Source organism: Staurois parvus, unplaced genomic scaffold (assembly GCF_062004578.1).
Source record: "Staurois parvus isolate SC_StPar_1 unplaced genomic scaffold, SC_StPar_1.0 ptg000696l, whole genome shotgun sequence".
NCBI lineage: Eukaryota > Metazoa > Chordata > Amphibia > Anura > Ranidae > Staurois > Staurois parvus.
This window is the reverse complement of record NW_028318492.1, coordinates 2,007,758-2,028,015: the sequence shown is the minus strand read 5'-3', so window position 1 is coordinate 2,028,015 and position 20,258 is coordinate 2,007,758. Positions and strand designations below refer to the sequence as shown.

The window sequence follows — 20,258 nt, the reverse complement described above, 5'->3', positions numbered from 1 at the left end:
GACAGGGAAGCTCAGGAGTGAGCCAGCACGAGTACTCCCATTGAAAGAGTATTGCTTCAATTCATTATGAGTGAATAGCTGTTTTATCATTTACATTAGAGGCCTCCCCTTAACATGAGGAGCTCCCCCATACATCTAAACCCTCCACCTCACATAAGGAGATCCCCTAAAAAATCAGTGATAGATGGAAAACAGAGCGCACCTTCAGGTGCACAAATTATACTGTCCCTCATATAGTGTCCCTCAAATTACACACACTGCACCCCTCTTGACTTTTCTCTTACACTGGATGTCAGGGATGTCAGGGATCACAATGACAACCCAACCCATGCCTCAGGGGGCCTCTCTGTCACTTTGGTTTTACACCTGGACAGGAGGGGTGGCGGGGACGGCATATACAGGAACCAATTCCCTCCATTTTCCTTCTGCAGCTGCTGCAATTTTACTTCTCCTCCTCTCCCTCCTGCTAGCTGCAAGAGGAAAATGGAGGGGATTGGTTCCTGTATATGCCCCCGCCATCCCTATAACTACTGCCCAGGCCCCCTGTGTGCTCACCTGGTCCCTCCACAGTGGGATGTTTCAGGATGGAAAGCAGGTAATGGGCAGGTAAATATGTCATTTACCAGCCCCTTTGTTTTCTAAATGAACACAGTGAGTGATCAGTACTGATCACTCACAGTGTTCATTTATAACTTAAGCATAGTAAACTGTGACACATTCACTGCTTTACTGAAACCATTAGGTGCCCTACTGGCACTTTCCACTGTCTTAGTGACACTATCCACTGCCATACTGACACTGGCCAAACACCGTCCACTGCCCTAATGACACTACTATTGCTCTAGTGACTGACACTGTCCAGGTTTTATCTTCCCAAAGAAAAATAACCCACTATTCACAATCATGCCATATTCATGACATCAGTTTTTGGCAGTGCCTATATTTGTGAGCAACTATTTTCAAGGATTCACACAAAGGCTAAATTAGAACCAAAATATATGATGAGCACCTTGACAATTTGTTGAATTGCCACTACATCAATCGAACCACATAGTGATACATTAGTTTATCAAAAACAGTGTCCAATATTGCTCTAGTTTTACGCTGTTGTCTTTTACTTTTATAATAAAATATATTACAAAAAAATTTAAGTTTTATTATTCAGATAGGAACATTATCTATATCAGTGAGTGTTAACTTGTGAACTCCCCGACTTTTTCTGCTCATCAGTTATCATTTTTGTTAGTGTATTTTTTGTGTGGCCCAAGACAATTCCTCTTCTTCCAATGTGGCCCAGAAAAGTCAAAAGGATGGACACACCTGATATAGAGTGTTCACCTGCATTTATTGTTGTGTTTTGCATAATTAATCACTTGCTGAAAACTGAATATATATATACATCCTGGTAGCAAGTAGTTAAAAAAGCTTATGGCTGCAGCTTGGAGTCTTTTTTTACAGTCAGTTATTAGCTGTTCAGTAAGTGATCTGATTGGCTCTACAGCCACCCGATCACTTTATACTGAAGTGAGATAGGCTATCCCCCCTTCCCTTGCTGACTCCAGCGGTGGTTCCTAGGCTCTCCCATTCCTCAGGGAGCCTGGAACCATGGCACACATGGTAGCAAGCTACATAGAAGATCAAAGAACATCCATTCCCACTAGTAGGTAGGTCCCACTAGGTCCCATAGGCTTTAAAGTTGTCACCTGTGAAAAAGTTTTGATACCATAGTCTGTCACCAGCATGCACAATTTTGAGCCTTGACATGTTTAGTATCTATTTATTCAATACAACATCATCTTTTATATTTTACCTAAAATTGGGTATATCTTGTTTTCTTCCATAAAAATGAATTTTAGTGTATTTTTACCTGTAAAAGTATGTTTGATAAACAGCTGAACAAATATTGTGTAAAATATAAAATTTAAGCAGCCATCCTTTTGTTTTCCAGGGCCTCTGCCTTCAGAAAATATATTATGTTTGGGGGTTCTATGTAATTCTCTAGAAAGATTTTAACATGTGTGTGAAAAATTTAAAAAATGCTTGAACAACAGGTGGTTAAAAATTAGAAAAAAAGTTTAACTTTTTTTATTATTTTTGTACAATTGTTAGCATATAATAAAAACAAAGCTTGGTCTTTTTTAAAAACAGTATACCAAATAAAAGACTTATATATCATTAAAAAATTTTTTTAAACAATTTCGGTATAGTATTATTGTCAAATTAACCAAAGCGTGTTGACATTATTTATTTTCGCTGGCTTTATTGGTCTCTGGTCATGACCTCTGCTCATTAAAAGAGTTAAACGGTATCATAAATGTTAACTAACCTGCCAATGAGTGTCAAATATTTTCTCTAGGTTGCTAGGGACTCTATTTGTCACTATCCCCCAGTAACAACAGGAACTAACAATACATTTTCTATTATTCCACTATACCAGCAGTGAAAATTATTATACAGTATTTTGCAATAACCCTCTATACTACCAGTAAAGTAAGGGTGACAAGTTCAACTGGCACTGGCAACAGTAAACCATACTTGAAAACAAGACACCCAAGATAAGTCCAAGCAGGTTTGTCCTGTAGCCTTTTCACCCAGCAGCAGACTCCCACAGCAGATAAAGAGAGAGCCCTGATCAACAGTCAATTCACATATTTAAAGACTTTTGGGCAGCTGACATTAATTAATGATGCCTGGGTAATAGGTAACATGTGGACCTAGAAATTGAGGCTTTATCCCCCGAAAGCTTTACAACGCCTCTAGGCTCCAGAAATCATAACACACTGGAGATTCTGAAAAAAACATAAACCCTGAGGCCCCTTGCAATGTATATGTTCAGTATGAAACCTATGTGATTTGCACATGTCCACAATTTGGATCATCTGAGCAATATATATTTCCACTACCCTACAAAACTTTACAAATAAACTTTATTCATTAAGCAATAACTATTGTTATTTGCTATAATGATTGTATTTTCAGCGGTTGATCCAATAAGAATAGAAAATAATAGTAATGTAGCTGAAAACACAGTACTATGGCAAGCACATATTTTTTATCGTGTAGATTTTTTCATTTTGGCTTCCTGGGACCGTCAATAGAAATTTCACCAAACTACTTTTTACAGGCAACAGAAATTACACTTGGCTTTCCATATCTGGAATTTTTAATGCTTGTTCCATGGCCAACCACCAGCTGCAGAATGCTAATATTCAGACCTGGGAACTTTACAGCTTTCAATTGGAGAGTGAAGAAATAAAAACTGTAAGCCAGGGTTCCTGGTACACTAGAATTGCCAAATGTCACTGGCAGAATCACTGCAGGCCTAAGCCAGTCCTGGGAGGAGGAGCATTAAGGGGTTCTGCATACTATAAGATGTAATAAATTCACCACATAAATGTAAAAATATCTGGGCATAGCATGATTGTGGCATGATGCTAACCCTAGAGATGTATATATCTAACATATAAGATGCTATCCTCCAAAAACACTGATGTCTTTCTTCTCCTAAATTTGAAGTATATCTTCATAATGTAGTGTGTGGAGAACATTCCCATAGTTTTAAATCTTACATTGACTTTTTATGACAGAGTTTTAAATCTTACATTGACTTTTTATGACAGAGTTTTATGACAGTTGTATTATGTATAGGCATGACAAGTATGCCAAGACTTTTTATCAGCCCCATTGTTGAGGTCAAGATTCATGGTAATAGCAGATAACAAGCCATGACAGATACAGTAACCCTGTTTAAAATTATACTCTTTTTATCTTACACATGCATACACACATACATACAGTATATGCATATTCCTGCACATATAAACAAATATACAGACATGTTAGAACACCAAAACTGAGTCAAATTCAAATTAAACTGGATATTTCCATTGCAAAATGCACTGTGTAACAAAGCGAGGATAGTATTTCTAACCAGGGGCGGACTGACCATTTGGAAACTTGGGCACTGCCCGAGGGCCCGGGGTCAGTAGGGGGTCCCATGAGATGCCCCTGGTACCTTTTTCATAGGCTTTTTTGAGTTTGGGCAAGGACACAGGGGCCCCATGATCCTCTATTGCTTGGGGGCCCTGTTTCTAACCCTTTTTCTTGTTATAACAAAGACACAAGCCTGGATTTCTAATTATAGCAAATATTCAGAATGCTACAAATGTGTGTAAACTAAAGAAACTTAATCTGTTAGTAGACTAGGGCCTAATAGATAGGTACATCTGCTCTGCAGTCGCACATCTTTAGCCATCTTTTGTAAGAAAAACTAATTAGTTTACATCTCATTGTCAATAAGTGAAAATATGCTGTAAAAGAGCTGAAAGTATGTGAAAGGTAAGAGAGATTCATCCAAAATGGCATGCCTTTTTTTTGGTTTAAGAGCACATTTAACATGGTTATTCTTTTCTGGCCCTACCTCTTTTCCCTATAACTTTGGTTGTAGAACATACCTACAACTCCATTCCTATTACAAAAGTGCTAGGAAAATAACTTTAGCAAAGTTAAATCTTTTAAAATTATATGAATTTATATTTATGGGTTTACTGTTTAAAGTATAACTAAAGGCAAAACTTTTTAAAAGTTTTGGATAGCGGGCAGAGGTATTAGAAGACCTGTCAGTTTTTATTGCTGTCCTTGTCTCCATTAGGGAGATTCCCCCTCTCCATTTGTCCTGTTTACCATTATAATTGAAAGTTAAAGTAAAAGAAAATACCACATTTTGGGTTGTCCCCAGAAAAGTAATAGAGGGGGCATTTTTCAATGGGGACACTAGTTTCTGGTGACCCAAAGAATTCCCTTAATTTGCAATTTCTTAATTTCTTGTTTTGGCTATGGGACAAGAAGTGAAGGGAAACCTCTGCAATAGGACACAGATGGCGAATAAAAACCTGATTGGAGTTATAACAATCACTTGCTCTATTCAAAAGGAAAAAAAAATGCCTACAGTTCTACTTTAAGACATGGTAAGAGCAATTACAATATGTTGTCTGAAGTGATGTAAACACAGTAGCAACAAATGACATTTCAAGTTGCCGCAGGTGTATCTGGCTCTGATTGAGTGTTATTGCTGACTGCCTTTTGTGCAATACTACAGCATTGCCCTACTGAATACACCTACAGGAGGTAGTTATTAACATGTATACATTACATAGCATACAGTGTTTGCTATCAGTGCTGCCAGGTAATATAATTTCATATATTTCAACATACCTGTAAAGTGCCTTTTGGTATTTTGTATGTATTTTCTATGTTCCCATTTTCTTTACCTTTTGCTGTAAAAAGCAATACAATTTTTAACTAGAATTCAGTGATATCACTAATAAAAATGTAATTCTAACATGTTGAAATTCTCAAATTGTTCGCCAAGATAATTTATTTCTTGGATGACTATTGTTTTAACTGTACATTCTTTGTACATACAGGTGAAACTCAAAAAATTAGAATATTGTGCAAAAGTTCATTTATTTCAGTAATGCAACTTAAAAGGTGAAACTAAGATATGAGATAGACTCATTACATGCAAAGCAAGATAGTTCAAGCCGTGTTTTGTCATAATTGTGATGATTATGGCTTACAGCTCATGAAAACCCCAAATCCACAATCTCAGAAAATGAGAATATTGTGAAAAGGTGCAATATTCTTGGCTCAAAGTGTCCCACTCTAATCAGCTAATTAAGCCATAACACCTGCAAAGGGTTCCTGAGCCTTTAAATGGTCTCTCAGTCTGGTTCAGTAGGAATCACAATCATGGGAAAGACTGCTGACCTGACAGTTGTGCAGAAAACCATCATTGACACCCTCCATAAGGAGGGAAAGCCTCAAAAGGTAATTGCAAAAGAAGTTGGATGTTCATAAAGTGCTGTATCAAAGCACATTAATAGAAAGTTATGTGGAAGGGAAAAGTGTGGAAGAAAAAGGTGCACAAGCAGCAGGGATGACCACAGCCTGGAGAGGATTATCAGGAAAAGGCTATTCAAAAGTGTTGGGGACAGTCACAAGGAGTGGACTGAGGCTAGAGTCAGTGCATCAAGAGCCACCACACACAGATGGATCATAGACATGGACTTCAAATGTCGTATTCCTCTTGTCAAGCCACTCCTGAACAACAAACAACGTCAGAAGCGCCTTACCTGGGCTAAAGAAAAACAGACCTGGTCTGTTGCTCAGTGGTCCAAAGTCCTCTTTTCTGATGAGAGCAACTTTTGCATCTCATTTGGACACCAAGGACCCAGAGTATGGAGGAAGAATAGAGAGGCACACACTGCAAGATGCTTGAAGTCCAGTGTGAAGATTCCACAGCCTGTGTTGATTTGAGGAGCCATGTCATCTGCTGGTGTTGGTCCACTGTGCTTCATTATGTCCGGGGTCAACGTAGCTGTCTACCAGGAGATTTTGGAGCACTTCATGCTTCCTTCCGCAGATGAGCTTTATGGAGATGCTGACTTCATTTTCCAGCAGGGCTTGGCACCTGCCCACACTGCCAAAAGCACCAAAACCTGGTTCAATGACTGTGGGATTACTGTGCTGGATTGGGCAGCAAACTCGCCTGACCTGAACCCCATAGAGAATCTGTGGGGCATTGCCAAGAGAAAGATGAGAGACATGAGACCGAACAATGCAGAAAAGCTGAAGGCCGCTATTGAAGCATCCTGGTCTTCCATAACACCTCAGCAGTGCCACAGGCTGATGGCTTCCATGCCACACTGCATTGAGGCAGTAATTGCTGCAAAAGGCCCAAACCAAACCAAGTACTGAGTACATATGCATGCTTATACTTTTCAGAGGTCCGATATTGTTCTATGTACAATCTTTGTTTTCTTGATTGCATGTAATATTCTCAATTTCTGAGATTGTGGATTTGGATTTGGGGTTTTCATGAGCTGTAAGCCATATTCATCACAATATTAACAAATCATGGCTTGAACTATCTTGCTTTGCATGTAATGAGTCTATCTTATATATTAGTTTCACCTTTTAAGTTGCATTACTGAAATAAATGAACTTTTGCACCATATTCTAATTTTTCGAGTTTCACCTGTACACAAACCACATTACAATCATGAGTACAACTGTGTATTGCATGTATTTTTTAGCAGAACATACAAAAAAAGTAAGGTTCTGGACCAAATTTTTGGGTCTTTTACAAATGACATGGTAGTTATAGAATGGTTAGTTAGATAAGATAGTAATTAAGCATATTATGTTATATCTAAACTGGGCTAGTAATGTTTGTGTGTACAAGGAAAAGTACAGATTAAGCGCTCATGCACACATGACATTTTTACAGCTGCTGTTTTTGGTGTTTGATGTTTTTTTCTACAGTCAATAAACTCCCCAGCATGTTATCCTATGTGTCCATGCACACATAGGCTGTAATCAACATTTTTTGGCTGGGATGTTTTTTTGTCAGGAAAAAAAACCCAAAACTAGTGGGTTTCTAGAGGAGTTTTTTAGCTGTGAAAATGCTCTAATGCTGAAAAATGTGGCAAAACGCTGCAAACAAGCGCTTTTGAATGTTTTTTTTTTTTTTTTAAATGCAAAAAAATGCAAACAGCAAAACACTAATGCAAAAACGCTAAAAAAAGCTGAAAACCTCACATTTTTAACGCGACTTTACACAGCTAACGTTACCAGCGTTATCAAAACGCCGAGTGTGCATGAGGGCTTAGGATCTCTTCCTTTGTTTCAAAGAATTATAACCCAGAGTATGACCAACTTGAATCCCACGAGAGCTGGTGTTTTCTTTATAAAATACTGTTTTTTAGCACCACAAACCCTTAAAGGCTGCTTATTGAGTTTAGAGGGCAGTTGAATATGTAGACATAATCTGACATTTACTAGGCAGTAAATCTTCTGTATACTTACTGTATATCAGTACTGAAGGGGGATTGGAGAAGAGCTCAGTCTGTTACCAGGGGCATTGGATCATCAGCAGACCCACAGATCCAGCAAAAATGATCACGAGACTGTCATCACCTACGAATGAGCTGCATACCTTATTGCCAAAAGTATTGGATGCCTGCCTTTATACGCACATGAACTTTAATGACATCCCAATCTTAGTCTGTAGGGTTCAATATTGAGTTGGCCCACCCTTTGCAGCTATAACAGCTGCAACTCTTCTGGGAAGGCTGTCCACAAGGTTTAGGAGTGTGTCTATGGGAATGTTTGACCATTCTTCCAGAAGTGCATTTATGAGGTCAGGCACTGATGTTGGACGAGAAGGCCTGGCTCGCAGTCTCTGCTCTAGTTCATCCCAAAGGTATTCTATCAGGTTGAGGTCAGGACTCTGTGCAGGCCAGTCAAGTTCCTCCACCCCAAATGCGTTCATCTATGTCTTTATGGACCTTACCTTGCTTTGTGCACTGGTGCACAGTCATGATGGAACAGAAAAGGGCCATCCCCAAACTGTTTTCACAAAGTTGGGAGCATGAAATTGTCCAAAATGTTTTGGTATGCTGACACCTTGAGAGTTCCCTTCACCAAAACTAAGGGGCCAAGCCCAACCCCTGAAAAACAACCCTACACCTTAATCCCCCCTTCACCAAACTTGGCACAATGCAGTCAGGCAAGTACTGTTCTCCTGGCAACCGCCAAACTAAGACACATTGATCAGATAGCCAGACAGCGATTCATGATTCATGAGAACACGTCTACACTGCTCTAGAGTCCAGTGGCGGTGTGCTTTACACCACTACATTCGACGCTTTGGATTGCACTTGGTGATGTAAGGCTTGGATGCAGCTGCTCGGACATGGAAACCCATTCCATGAAGCTTTCTATGCACTGTTGTTGTGCTAATCTGAAGGCCACATGAACTTTGGAGGTCTTTATCTATTGACTCTGCAGACAGCTGGCGACTTCTGCGCACTGTGGACTTCAGCATGCTCTGACCATGCTCTGTCATTTTACCTGGCCTACCAATTCGTGGCTGAGTTGCTGTTGTTCCCAGTTGCTTCCACTTTGTTATAATACCACTAGCAGTTGACCAAGGAATATTTAGTAGCAAGGAAATTTCACTGATGGACTTAGGGCACAGGTGGCAACCTATCATGGTACCAAGCTTGAATTCACTGAGCTCCTGAGAGCGACCCATTCTTTCACAAATGTTTGTAGAAGCAGTCTGCATGCCCAGGTGCTTGACTTTATATACCTGTGGCCATGGAGGTGATTGGAACACCTGAAACCAATGATTTGGAGGAATGTCCCAATACTTTTGGCAATATAGTATATATATATATATATATATATATATCTATACGCACAAACACACACTTTTATATAAACAAAAATGACAAGGTTGTAAATGTTTCTTATATATACAGTAGATGTAAAACAAAGCAGGCATGTTTCAGCGCCATGTCTTTATATATAGTCCATGGGTTGTGGAGTGTAGCTTGCAGCAGAGAACATTTGTTCTACTGAATGATAAATAACCTGCCTATAACAAGAGTTCTGACAAGCACCATAGGCAGTGTAAAATGTACTATCTCTGTTACTTGTCTCCATCTCACTATGTGAAAGAGTTGTTGGTCTTTTACAAATAAAACATCAGGTATGCACAGATTTGAAGCAGACAGTGCAGTCAGTATATGACACTATTTTATGGAAACAGGGTTCACACTAAGGCCTCCACCACCTTCTATGGAGAATGCTAAAACTATATCTTTATCATCTTAAGTCCAAATTTATAGTACAAGGAAATTTAAAATGGTACACACTAATGGTACTTACGACTAGTCTTGTGATTTTGAGGTTTACTCCATATTTCATCATCTGAGTTATCTTTCACACCAAATTCATACATAGTGTTTGGCTTTAGATTATCGACCACAGCTTCAGTTGTAGGACAAAGCTGGAAGTTCCAGTCCTTATTTTTTTCTTTGTAGCGAACTGTGTAAAACCTGTTTGAAAAAAGTGTGCAGAATTAGATATGAATGCATAAGTAATAAATTCATAAAAATGCATAATTTCATTTTCTCTTGTCAATGCTGTTGCCTTATTTAACAAAGATGTGAGATGATGAGTCACTTTCTGATAGTTAAGATTTACAGATTAAAATGGTAGTAAACACCAAAACAACAATGTATTAAATTGCAGCTCACCAGTTCTTAGATGTGATAACTGCATTCATTTTGTTTTAGGCTTTTTTTGCCTTTAATATAAACTGGTGACCCAGACAGTAAGTCTGTTATTTTTCAACTTACTTTAACAGACCAAGCTGTCCAGACAAAGTAGCAGTTAGATGGTTGAGACAAACCGTTTAACACTGACAGGGGTTCTTGCATTGGTCAACTATGATTCATTTATGTAAAACCTTTATCCAAAAAAGAAAAACAGGTTGCTGTAACTGCTTATAAAGTGTTGTCATAAAAAGTGGAGTCCAGATTTAATTTGTTAGTCAAGTACATCTAAAACTGCTAGTGTATCTAACACTACCCTCCCCCCAGCCTGACAATGCTGCTCTCAAAAGTGTTTGCTTTCTGTTCATTTCTGTTCAAATGAACAATTTAAACAAAGCTTTAAGCGAGATGATTGTTTTTTACTAAGTGCTGCTAATCCGATATATGATGCAGTCTGTCAACCACAATAACAAAACAATCAATCAATAAGCTCCTATATTATAACCCTTAACACAAAATCACAACTTTCTCCCCAGAGAAAATAGGGGATTTATGTGTATCACAAAAAGATTTATTAGACAATAACAAAACAGTCCCTCCTATAACATAGTTTTATAATTTGCTGATCCTGCCAATAGGTCAATTATTTTTCAACTTCCTTTAACAGACCAAGCTGTCCATCAAATGAGGCAGTTAGAAGGTAGAGAGAAACCATTTTCCACTGGCATTGGTGCTTATAATGGTCAGCTTTTATTCATTTAGTTAACAGCTTTAATTCAGAAGGAAGGAAATGTTTCTGCACCTGCTTAAAAGGTGTTAGCTGGAGTTTAGCTTTAATTTCTTAGTCATTTAAGTCCATCTAAATATACTTCTCCATCTAATTCTGCTTTACCCTCTCCACAGGTTGACAAGTTATTATCCAAGGGTGGCTACATTGCTCCTCCAGAGATACAAAGGAGAACTGAGAATAGCAACCCTAAGACAGGAGTTGTGAGCAGTTGCAGTTGTTTACTGGTCAGATAACCAGGTGAAAACAAAGGAAAAAGACTAAAAAATAAAATAAATGTAGTCCCCACATCTAAAGATTAGTAAGCCGCAATATATTACATTTTTGTTCTGGGTTTGGATTCACTTTAACACTTTACTGAGCCTGAATGAAATTTAAAGCTTTGAACATACGTAGCCAAAAGTAGACTTTTGTTTGATTTTCAAAGCTGTTATTTTTTTTTAATTGTGCAGGTTATCTTATGAAATGTTTGTATCAGTCCCCCATATGGCTTTATTCACTTACCTCAACTAAAGGGGTCAGATGCTGCCTCACATACTATCTCCTGAGAGTGAATAACGGTCAAATAACAGAGATACAACCTAGACAACTACAGGGCTCTGTTATTTGAAGTTGTTATACACCATTAGGAATGGGCTTGATGTTCGAATCAAACATAAGTTCGACTCGAACATCGGCCATGCGTGTGTTTGCCAAACACACAAACGGTAAGGGCCTTCGGCAGACTGTTCTCCCATCACGCCCCACAATGCACTGCTCTCTCACAATGCATTGTGATTGGCCAAAGCAATGCACCTGCAATGCTTTGTCCAATCACAGCACAATTGTTTACTTCTGACCGGCAAATGTCAGATTGCGGTGAGTGCTCAGTAGGTGTGGATAGGTCTAGAGATGAGCGAATTATTCAAAAATTCGATTTGGCTGATTCGCCGAATTTGCGGGAGAAATTCGATTCGATGCAAATTTATTTGCCGCGAATTTAACTTATTTAAAGGGTTTCTAGGCTTCAGAGAGCCTTTATATTAGTGCAGAACACTGTACCTTTAATTTAAATGCCCTTGGAGTCTGCTGGGGAAGAGAAATAATACTGTCAGTCAGTATGACATGCAGATGAGTGCCGTCGATCTTAGAATCACCGCACACTTCACTCATTTGGGCAGTCACGGGGCACGACGAAGAAGAAGAAGAAGAAGAAGAAGAATGAAAAGAAGAATGAAAAGAAGAAGAAGAAGAAGAATGAAAAGAAGAATGAAAAGAAGAAGAAGAAGAATGAAAAGAAGAATGAGAAGAAGAATGAAAAGAAGAATGAAAAGAAGAATGAGAAGAATGAAAAGAAGAATGAAAAGAAGAAGAAGAATGAAAAGAAGAAGAAGAAGAATGAAAAGAAGAATGAAAAGAAGAAGAAGAAGAATGAAAAGAAGAAGAGGAAGAAGAATGAAAAGAAAAATGAAAAGAAGAAGAAGAATGAAAAGAAGAAGAAGAAGAATGAAAAGAAGAATGAAAAGAAGAAGAAGAAGAATGAAAAGAAGAAGAAGAATGAAAAGAAGAATGAAAAGAAGAATGAAAAGAAGAAGAAGAAGAATGAAAAGAAGAAGAAGAATGAAAAGAAGAATGAAAAGAAGAAGAATGAAAAGCAGAAGAAGTAGAATGAAAAGAAGAAGAAGAAGAATGAAAAGAAGAATGAAAAGAAGAAGAAGAAGAATGAAAAGAAGAATGAAAAGAAGCAGAAGAAGAATGAAAAGAAGAAGAAGAAGAAGAATGAAAATAAGAATGAAAAGAAGAATGAGAAGAATGAAAAGAAGAATGAAAAGAAGAAGAAGAAGAATGAAAAGAAGAATGAAAAGAAGAAGAATGAAAAGAAGAAGAAGAAGAATGAAAAGAAGAATGAGAAGAAGAATGAAAAGAAGAATGAAAAGAAGAATGAGAAGAATGAAAAGAAGAATGAGAAGAATGAAAAGAAGAATGAAAAGAAGAAGAAGAAGAATGAAAAGAAGAAGAAGAAGAATGAAAAGAAGAATGAAAAGAAGAAGAAGAATGAAAAGAAGAAGAAGAAGAATGAAAAGAAGAATGAAAAGAAGAAGAAGAAGAATGAAAAGAAGAATGAGAAGAAGAAGAATGAAAAGAAGAAGAAGAAGAATGAAAAGAAGAATGAAAAGAAGAAGAAGAAGAATGAAAAGAAGAAGAATGAAAAGAAGAAGAAGAAGAATGAAAAGAAGAAGAAGAAGAATGAAAAGAAGAATGAAAAGAAGAATGAGAAGAATGAAAAGAAGAATGAAAAGAAGAAGAAGAAGAATGAAAAGAAGAATGAAAAGAAGAAGAAGAAGAAGAATGAAAAGAAGAAGAATGAAAAGAAGAAGAAGAAGAATGAAAAGAAGAATGAAAAGAAGAAGAAGAATGAAAAGAAGAAGAAGAAGAATGAAAAGAAGAATGAAAAGAAGAAGAAGAAGAATGAAAAGAAGAATGAGAAGAAGAAGAATGAAAAGAAGAAGAAGAAGAATGAAAAGAAGAAGAAGAAGAATGAAAAGAAGAATGAAAAGAAGAAGAAGAAGAATGAAAAGAAGAAGAATGAAAAGAAGAAGAAGAAGAATGAAAAGAAGAAGAATGAAAATAAGAATGAAAAGAAGAATGAGAAGAATGAAAAGAAGAATGAAAAGAAGAAGAAGAAGAATGAAAAGAAGAAGAAGAAGAATGAAAAGAAGAATGAAAAGAAGAAGAAGAAGAATGAAAAGAAGAATGAAAAGAAGAAGAAGAAGAATGAAAAGAAGAAGAAGAAGAATGAAAAGAAGAATGAAAAGAAGAAGTAGAAGAATGAAAAGAAGAAGAAGAAGAATGAAAAGAAGAATGAAAAGAAGAAGAAGAAGAATGAAAAGAAGAATGAAAAGAAGAAGAAGAAGAATGAAAAGAAGAAGAAGAAGAAGAATGAAAAGAAGTATGAAAAGAAGAAGAAGAAGAATGAAAAGAATAAGAAGAAGAAGAAGAATGAAAAGCAGAATGAAAAGAATAAGAAGAAGAATGAAAAGAAGAAGAAGAAGAATGAAAAGAAGAATGAAAAGAAGAAGAAGAAGAATGAAAAGAAGAAGAAGAATGAAAAGAAGAATGAGAAGAAGAATGAAAAGAAGAATGAAAATAAGAATGAGAAGAATGAAAAGAAGAATGAAAAGAAGAAGAATGAAAAGAAGAATGAGAAGAAGAATGAAAAGAAGAATGAGAAGAATGAAAAGAAGAATGAAAAGAAGAAGAAGAAGAATGAAAAGAAGAAGAAGAATGAAAAGAAGAATGAAAAGAAGAAGAAGAAGAATGAAAAGAAGAAGAATGAAAAGAAGAATGAAAAGAAGAAGAAGAATGAAAAGAAGAATGAAAAGAAGAAGAAGAAGAATGAAAAGAAGAAGAATGAAAAGAAGAATGAAAAGAAGAAGAAGAAGAATGAAAAGAAGAAGAAGAAGAATGAAAAGAAGAAGAATGAAAAGAAGAAGAAGAAGAATGAAAAGAAGAAGAAGAAGAATGAAAAGAAGAATGAAAAGAAGAAGAAGAAGAATGAAAAGAAGAATGAAAAGAAGAAGAAGAAGAATGAAAAGAAGAAGAATGAAAAGAAGAAGAAGAATGAAAAGAAGAATGAAAAGAAGAAGAAGAAGAATGAAAAGAAGAAGAAGAATGAAAAGAAGAAGAAGAAGAATGAAAAGATGAATGAAAAGAAGAAGAAGAAGAATGAAAAGAAGAAGAAGAATGAAAAGAAGAATGAAAAAAAGAAGAAGAAGAATGAAAAGAAGAAGAAGAAGAATGAAAAGAAGAAGAAGAAGAAGAATGAAAAGAAGAATGAAAAGAAGAAGAAGAATGAAAAGAAGAATGAAAAGAAAAAGAAGAAGAAGAATGAAAAGAAGAAGAATGAAAAGAAGAAGAAGAAGAATGAAAAGAAGAAGAAGAAGAATGAAAATAAGAATGAAAAGAAGAATGAGAAGAATGAAAAGAAGAATGAAAAGAAGAAGAAGAAGAATGAAAAGAAGAAGAAGAAGAATGAAAAGAAGAATGAAAAGAAGAAGAAGAAGAATGAAAAGAAGAAGAAGAAGAATGAAAAGAAGAAGAATGAAAAGAAGAATGAAAAGAAGAAGAAGAATGAAAAGAAGAAGAAGAAGAATGAAAAGAAGAATGAAAAGAAGAAGAAGAAGAATGAAAAGAAGAATGAGAAGAAGAAGAATGAAAAGAAGAAGAAGAAGAATGAAAAGAAGAAGAAGAAGAATGAAAAGAAGAATGAAAAGAAGAAGAAGAAGAATGAAAAGAAGAAGAATGAAAAGAAGAAGAAGAAGAATGAAAAGAAGAAGAAGAAGAATGAAAATAAGAATGAAAAGAAGAATGAGAAGAATGAAAAGAAGAATGAAAAGAAGAAGAAGAAGAATGAAAAGAAGAAGAAGAAGAATGAAAAGAAGAATGAAAAGAAGAAGAAGAAGAATGAAAAGAAGAATGAAAAGAAGAAGAAGAAGAATGAAAAGAAGAAGAAGAAGAATGAAAAGAAGAATGAAAAGAAGAAGTAGAAGAATGAAAAGAAGAAGAAGAAGAATGAAAAGAAGAATGAAAAGAAGAAGAATGAAAAGAAGAAGAAGAAGAATGAAAAGAAGAATGAAAAGAAGAAGAAGAAGAATGAAAAGAAGAAGAAGAAGAATGAAAAGAAGTATGAAAAGAAGAAGAAGAAGAATGAAAAGAAGAAGAAGAAGAAGAAGAATGAAAAGCAGAATGAAAAGAATAAGAAGAAGAATGAAAAGAAGAAGAAGAAGAATGAAAAGAAGAATGAAAAGAAGAAGAAGAAGAATGAAAAGAAGAAGAATGAAAAGAAGAATGAGAAGAAGAATGAAAAGAAGAATGAAAATAAGAATGAGAAGAATGAAAAGAAGAATGAAAAGAAGAAGAAGAAGAATGAAAAGAAGAAGAAGAAGAATGAAAAGAAGAATGAAAAGAAGAAGAAGAAGAATGAAAAGAAGAAGAATGAAAAGAAGAATGAAAAGAAGAAGAAGAAGAATGAAAAGAAGAAGAAGAAGAATGAAAAGAAGAAGAATGAAAAGAAGAAGAAGAAGAATGAAAAGAAGAAGAAGAAGAATGAAAAGAAGAAGAATGAAAAGAAGAAGAAGAAGAATGAAAAGAAGAAGAAGAAGAATGAAAAGAAGAATGAAAAGAAGAAGAAGAAGAATGAAAAGAAGAATGAAAAGAAGAAGAAGAAGAATGAAAAGAAGAAGAAGAAGAATGAAAAGAAGAAGAAGAATGAAAAGAAGAAGAAGAAGAATGAAAAGATGAATGAAAAGAAGAAGAATGAAAAGAAGAAGAAGAATGAAAAGAAGAATGAAAAAAAGAAGAAGAAGAATGAAAAGAAGAAGAAGAAGAATGAAAAGAAGAAGAAGAAGAAGAATGAAAAGAAGAATGAAAAGAAGAAGAAGAATGAAAAGAAGAATGAAAAGAAAAAGAAGAAGAAGAATGAAAAGAAGAAGAAGAATGAAAAGAAGAAGAATTAAAGTACAGCAAAAAGTGTATCTGCAGAGAGCTCCGCTATTTCTGACAGTTCTCTGACAGTTCCTTCACATTTACAGCGGTTGAAACATTGTATCTATTTATTTCCGAATAAAAACATCTGTATCCTAAATGGAAACAAATAGATACAATGTTTCAACCGCTGTAAATGAACTGTCAGAACTGTCAGAAATAGCGGAGCTCTCTGCAGTGACACTTTTGCCGGCTGATCGGGAAAAATTCGATTCGTGCACCCGAAGTTTGCTAAAATTCGGATTCGATGCGAATCGAATTTTTCCTGATATTCGAAACGAATTCCACTTCGCCAGGTTCGATTCGCTCATCTCTAGATAGGTCGACAGGCATCGTTTTTTCTTTATTTTGGCAAGTCGGCGTGGTCGTGACTGGATGTTGTGACTGGTGATGGATTACAATGATGAAACCATTTTTGAGTTTGAAGTTCGCAGTCAAGCATTCATTAGGTTTGAATGTTCGACTGCGAAACAAACATGGGGGTGTTCAACGCATCACTACTTGGGAGCTGACATACAAACTGAAATATCAGGCTTAGGCAAAAGAAGTAGAAAAGACAAAAAATGGTAATTAGAAATATTTTGCATGTAAGTTTTTAAATGATAACAGTTTAGCCACTAGGGGACCGCCCACAGTACATTTACTGTGGCAAACCGGCCCCTGTAGGCAGGACCACGTTTATAAAAGTCATCCTGTTTACATGGTAGGGCCCTGCCCGCGGCACCGATTGCAGCTGCGGGTGTCAATCACCAGGTCCCAGCCGGTGATTACCTGCTGGGTCCCGGCGATTGCTGGCAAACACTGACACGGAGCACAGCTGCATTGTTTTCAGTGCAGCCCTGCTTCCTGTCAGTTTCCAGCTCACTGTTCCATAGAGGAGAGCTTAGATCTCCGGGACAGCGTGCAGCTGTGAAGAACACACCCCCCACCCACTAGTAAAACACTCCCCTCACACTGTTAACCCTTTGATTGCTTAAAAATGTTAACCCCTTCCTCCCCAGTGCCATTAGTACAGTGTCAGTGCTTTTTGTTTGCACTGATCACTGTTTTTGTGTCACTGGGGATGTCAGTGACCCCAAGCCAGTTCCCCCCAGTGTCAGAATGTCCGCCGCAGTCCCGCAGTCCTGCCATAAGTCGCTGATTGCTGCCATAAGTCACTGATTGCCGCCATAAGTCGCTGATCGCCGCTATTATTAGTATACAAAAAAAAATCCAGTATCTATACCGCCATTTGTAAATGCTATAACTTTCACGTAAAACAATTAACTTACAAGTATTGAGATTTTTTCTTTAGCAAAGACATGTCGCAGAATACATTTTGGCATACATTTATGATGAAATTTGATTTAAAATTTTTTTACTGGACATATTTTATAGCAAAAAGTCCAAAATATTGTTTTTTTTCTCAAAATTGTCATAATTTTTTTTATACTGCAAAACATAAAAAACGCACAGGTGATCAAATACCACCAAAAGAAAGCCCAATTCATGGGGAAAAAAGGATGTAAATTTTGGTGCAGTGTTGCATGACTGCGCAATTGTCAGTTAAAGTGACGCAGCACCATAACACAAACCGTTTCTGTAACTGCTTCATGACCACCCTACAGCATAAATACTGCTACAGGGCGGCACAGGTGCACAAAATCACATATATATATATACATATACGTGATTTGCGCTCCTGTGGTTTTCACGCCCCTTCCAGATAGCGTCAGATAGCCCACCCGTACACCAGATTGCCAGGAAGACGCTCATACACAATAAACCTCCATTGCTAGTATAGTGTCTGAACGGATCAATATCTTTTATCAGATCAGCACTATACCAGCGTTCACATTAGTATAGCGTCCCCAAAAATGCAGCGTTAGCGGGATCAGCCCCGACACCTGCAAGCACCTGCGTTTAGCCCCTACACTTACCCCCCCTTCTCCCCCAGCAAGTGCAGTGTCAGTAGGTCACTGTTACTTGATACATTGCACACAAAACCGCAGTGTTTTCAGAATCAGGACTGATCTCTGTTAGCACTTGCCAGTAAATTTTGATGACTCTCATATGCAGCAGAGTGCCAGTACTAGTGCCACACTACCTTTTGGTGAACTGGCGAGCACTAGCGGCTTAGTACATCCTACTCTTTCACATACCTCTTAGATTGTAAGCTCCAAGGGGCAGGGCCCTGCTAACCCTCTTGTATTGAACTGTATTATTGCTGTATTGTCTCCTGTTATATTGTAAAGTGCTGAGCAAACTGTTGGCGCTATATAAATCCTGTATAATAATAATAATAATAATACCAGCACTGCAGTATGACTTGGTGATGTGGCGAGTCCCATAAGTGCAGTACAAGCTGGTGTGGTGGCAAGCACAAGTATTGTCCCACAACCACCAAGAATTCGCACACAGGCCTGTAAAGTCCCTAGTATCCTTCCGGATGTGCTTGCAAATCCCTATTGGCAGCCCACAAATTCTGCAGCACCCGTACTTCCCCCATTCACTGCCCAACCCAGAATTCAGGTGGAAATAGCAAATTTAACTACTTCCCTTAAAACGAATAATGGTTAAAATAGAATAAAATTACCTAAAAATAAGCTCCAAACAGATGTAAAAATAGGCTGTAAAATATAAAATCAAATAGCCATAAAAAATAGAATAGAATGGCTATGAAATGATTTTATAAAAATGAAATACATAAAAATAACAATAAAAATTGTGATGAGAAATACAAATGAGTTGTATGTGGGAGTCAGGGCCCATCAAAGTATAGTAAAAACTGGAAAAGGAAATAAAACGTGTCTCAGCTCAACTAATGTCTATAAAACAATTGATATCAAATTCAATGTTGAGTCCTTTGGGACCATTTGGATTCAAGCTGAGAGACGGCCCTTCTCTTATTGGTTCCTCTCCAGTGCGCCTTAATAACACCAATACCTGTAAAGCTAAGTGAAGATGGATCCCTACTGTGACATAACCTGTAATGATGGGAAAGGGAGTGTTCCTTATAACCCTTTTTGATATTATATACGTGTTCTCTTAAACGATCTCTTAACCTTCTCGTAGTGCGTCCGACATATTGTTTTTTGCACTTATGTTAATGTCTTTAAAGCCACCGTATTTAGAGACCTGGAAGCTGTTAAGGTAAAACACGTTAGAGATAACAGTGTTTCTAAAAAAGCTATAAATTCTCTCTTAGAGAGAAAAGATCTTGTTGTCCGCCCGGCCGATAAAGGAGGAGGAGTGGTGGTCTTGAATAAGACAGGCTATATGCAAGAGGTGTATAATATCTTGAGTGAAAACACATACCTCCCTCTACGGAAGAACCCACTAGGACAATTTAGAAAAACTTTAAAGGATATTATCCATGAAGGCTATGAGGATAAGATCATTAATAAGAAAGAGAAACATTTCCTCTGCCCCTCTGCTCCAAAACTCCCAGTATTATACATACTCCCTAAAATACACAAAAACCCCACTAATCCCCCAGGCAGACCTATTATAAGTGGGATTGGGTCACTGGGTCACTCTGTTCCAGAGCGGGTGAATACATTTATCATTTCTTGCAGCCACTTGTAACTAAATCTCCAGCATATTTGAGGGACACTAAGCATGTTCTTCAAGATATTGAGCACGTGGTGACAGATCCCTCAACGTCTCTGTATACGAATATTGATCATTTGGATGGAATGGAAGCAGTTAAATTTTATTTGGATGACTTTAATGGTATGTCCATTATACAGAAAGATTTTATATTGAAACGTTTAGATTTTTCGATGACAAAAAATTATTTTTGGTTCGACAATACATTTTATTTGCAAACCAAGGGAGTT

At 36.8% G+C, this 20,258-nt stretch overlaps 1 protein-coding gene across 49 annotated transcripts in view; it reads right to left on the bottom strand.

Annotated features, from left to right (window-relative positions):
- Positions 1 to 20,258, bottom strand: part of ABI3BP (ABI family member 3 binding protein) — a 512,999-nt gene that overhangs the window by 281,850 nt on the left and 210,891 nt on the right. For all 49 annotated transcript variants that reach the window (XM_089652925.1, XM_089652933.1, XM_089652937.1 and 46 more), the window contains exons 5-6: positions 9,739 to 9,908; positions 5,215 to 5,276 (exon numbers count right to left, since the gene is read on the bottom strand). In XM_089652925.1, coding sequence (XP_089509051.1) covers positions 5,215 to 5,276; positions 9,739 to 9,908 — 232 coding nt within the window. The remainder of the gene's footprint in view (positions 1 to 5,214; positions 5,277 to 9,738; positions 9,909 to 20,258) is intronic.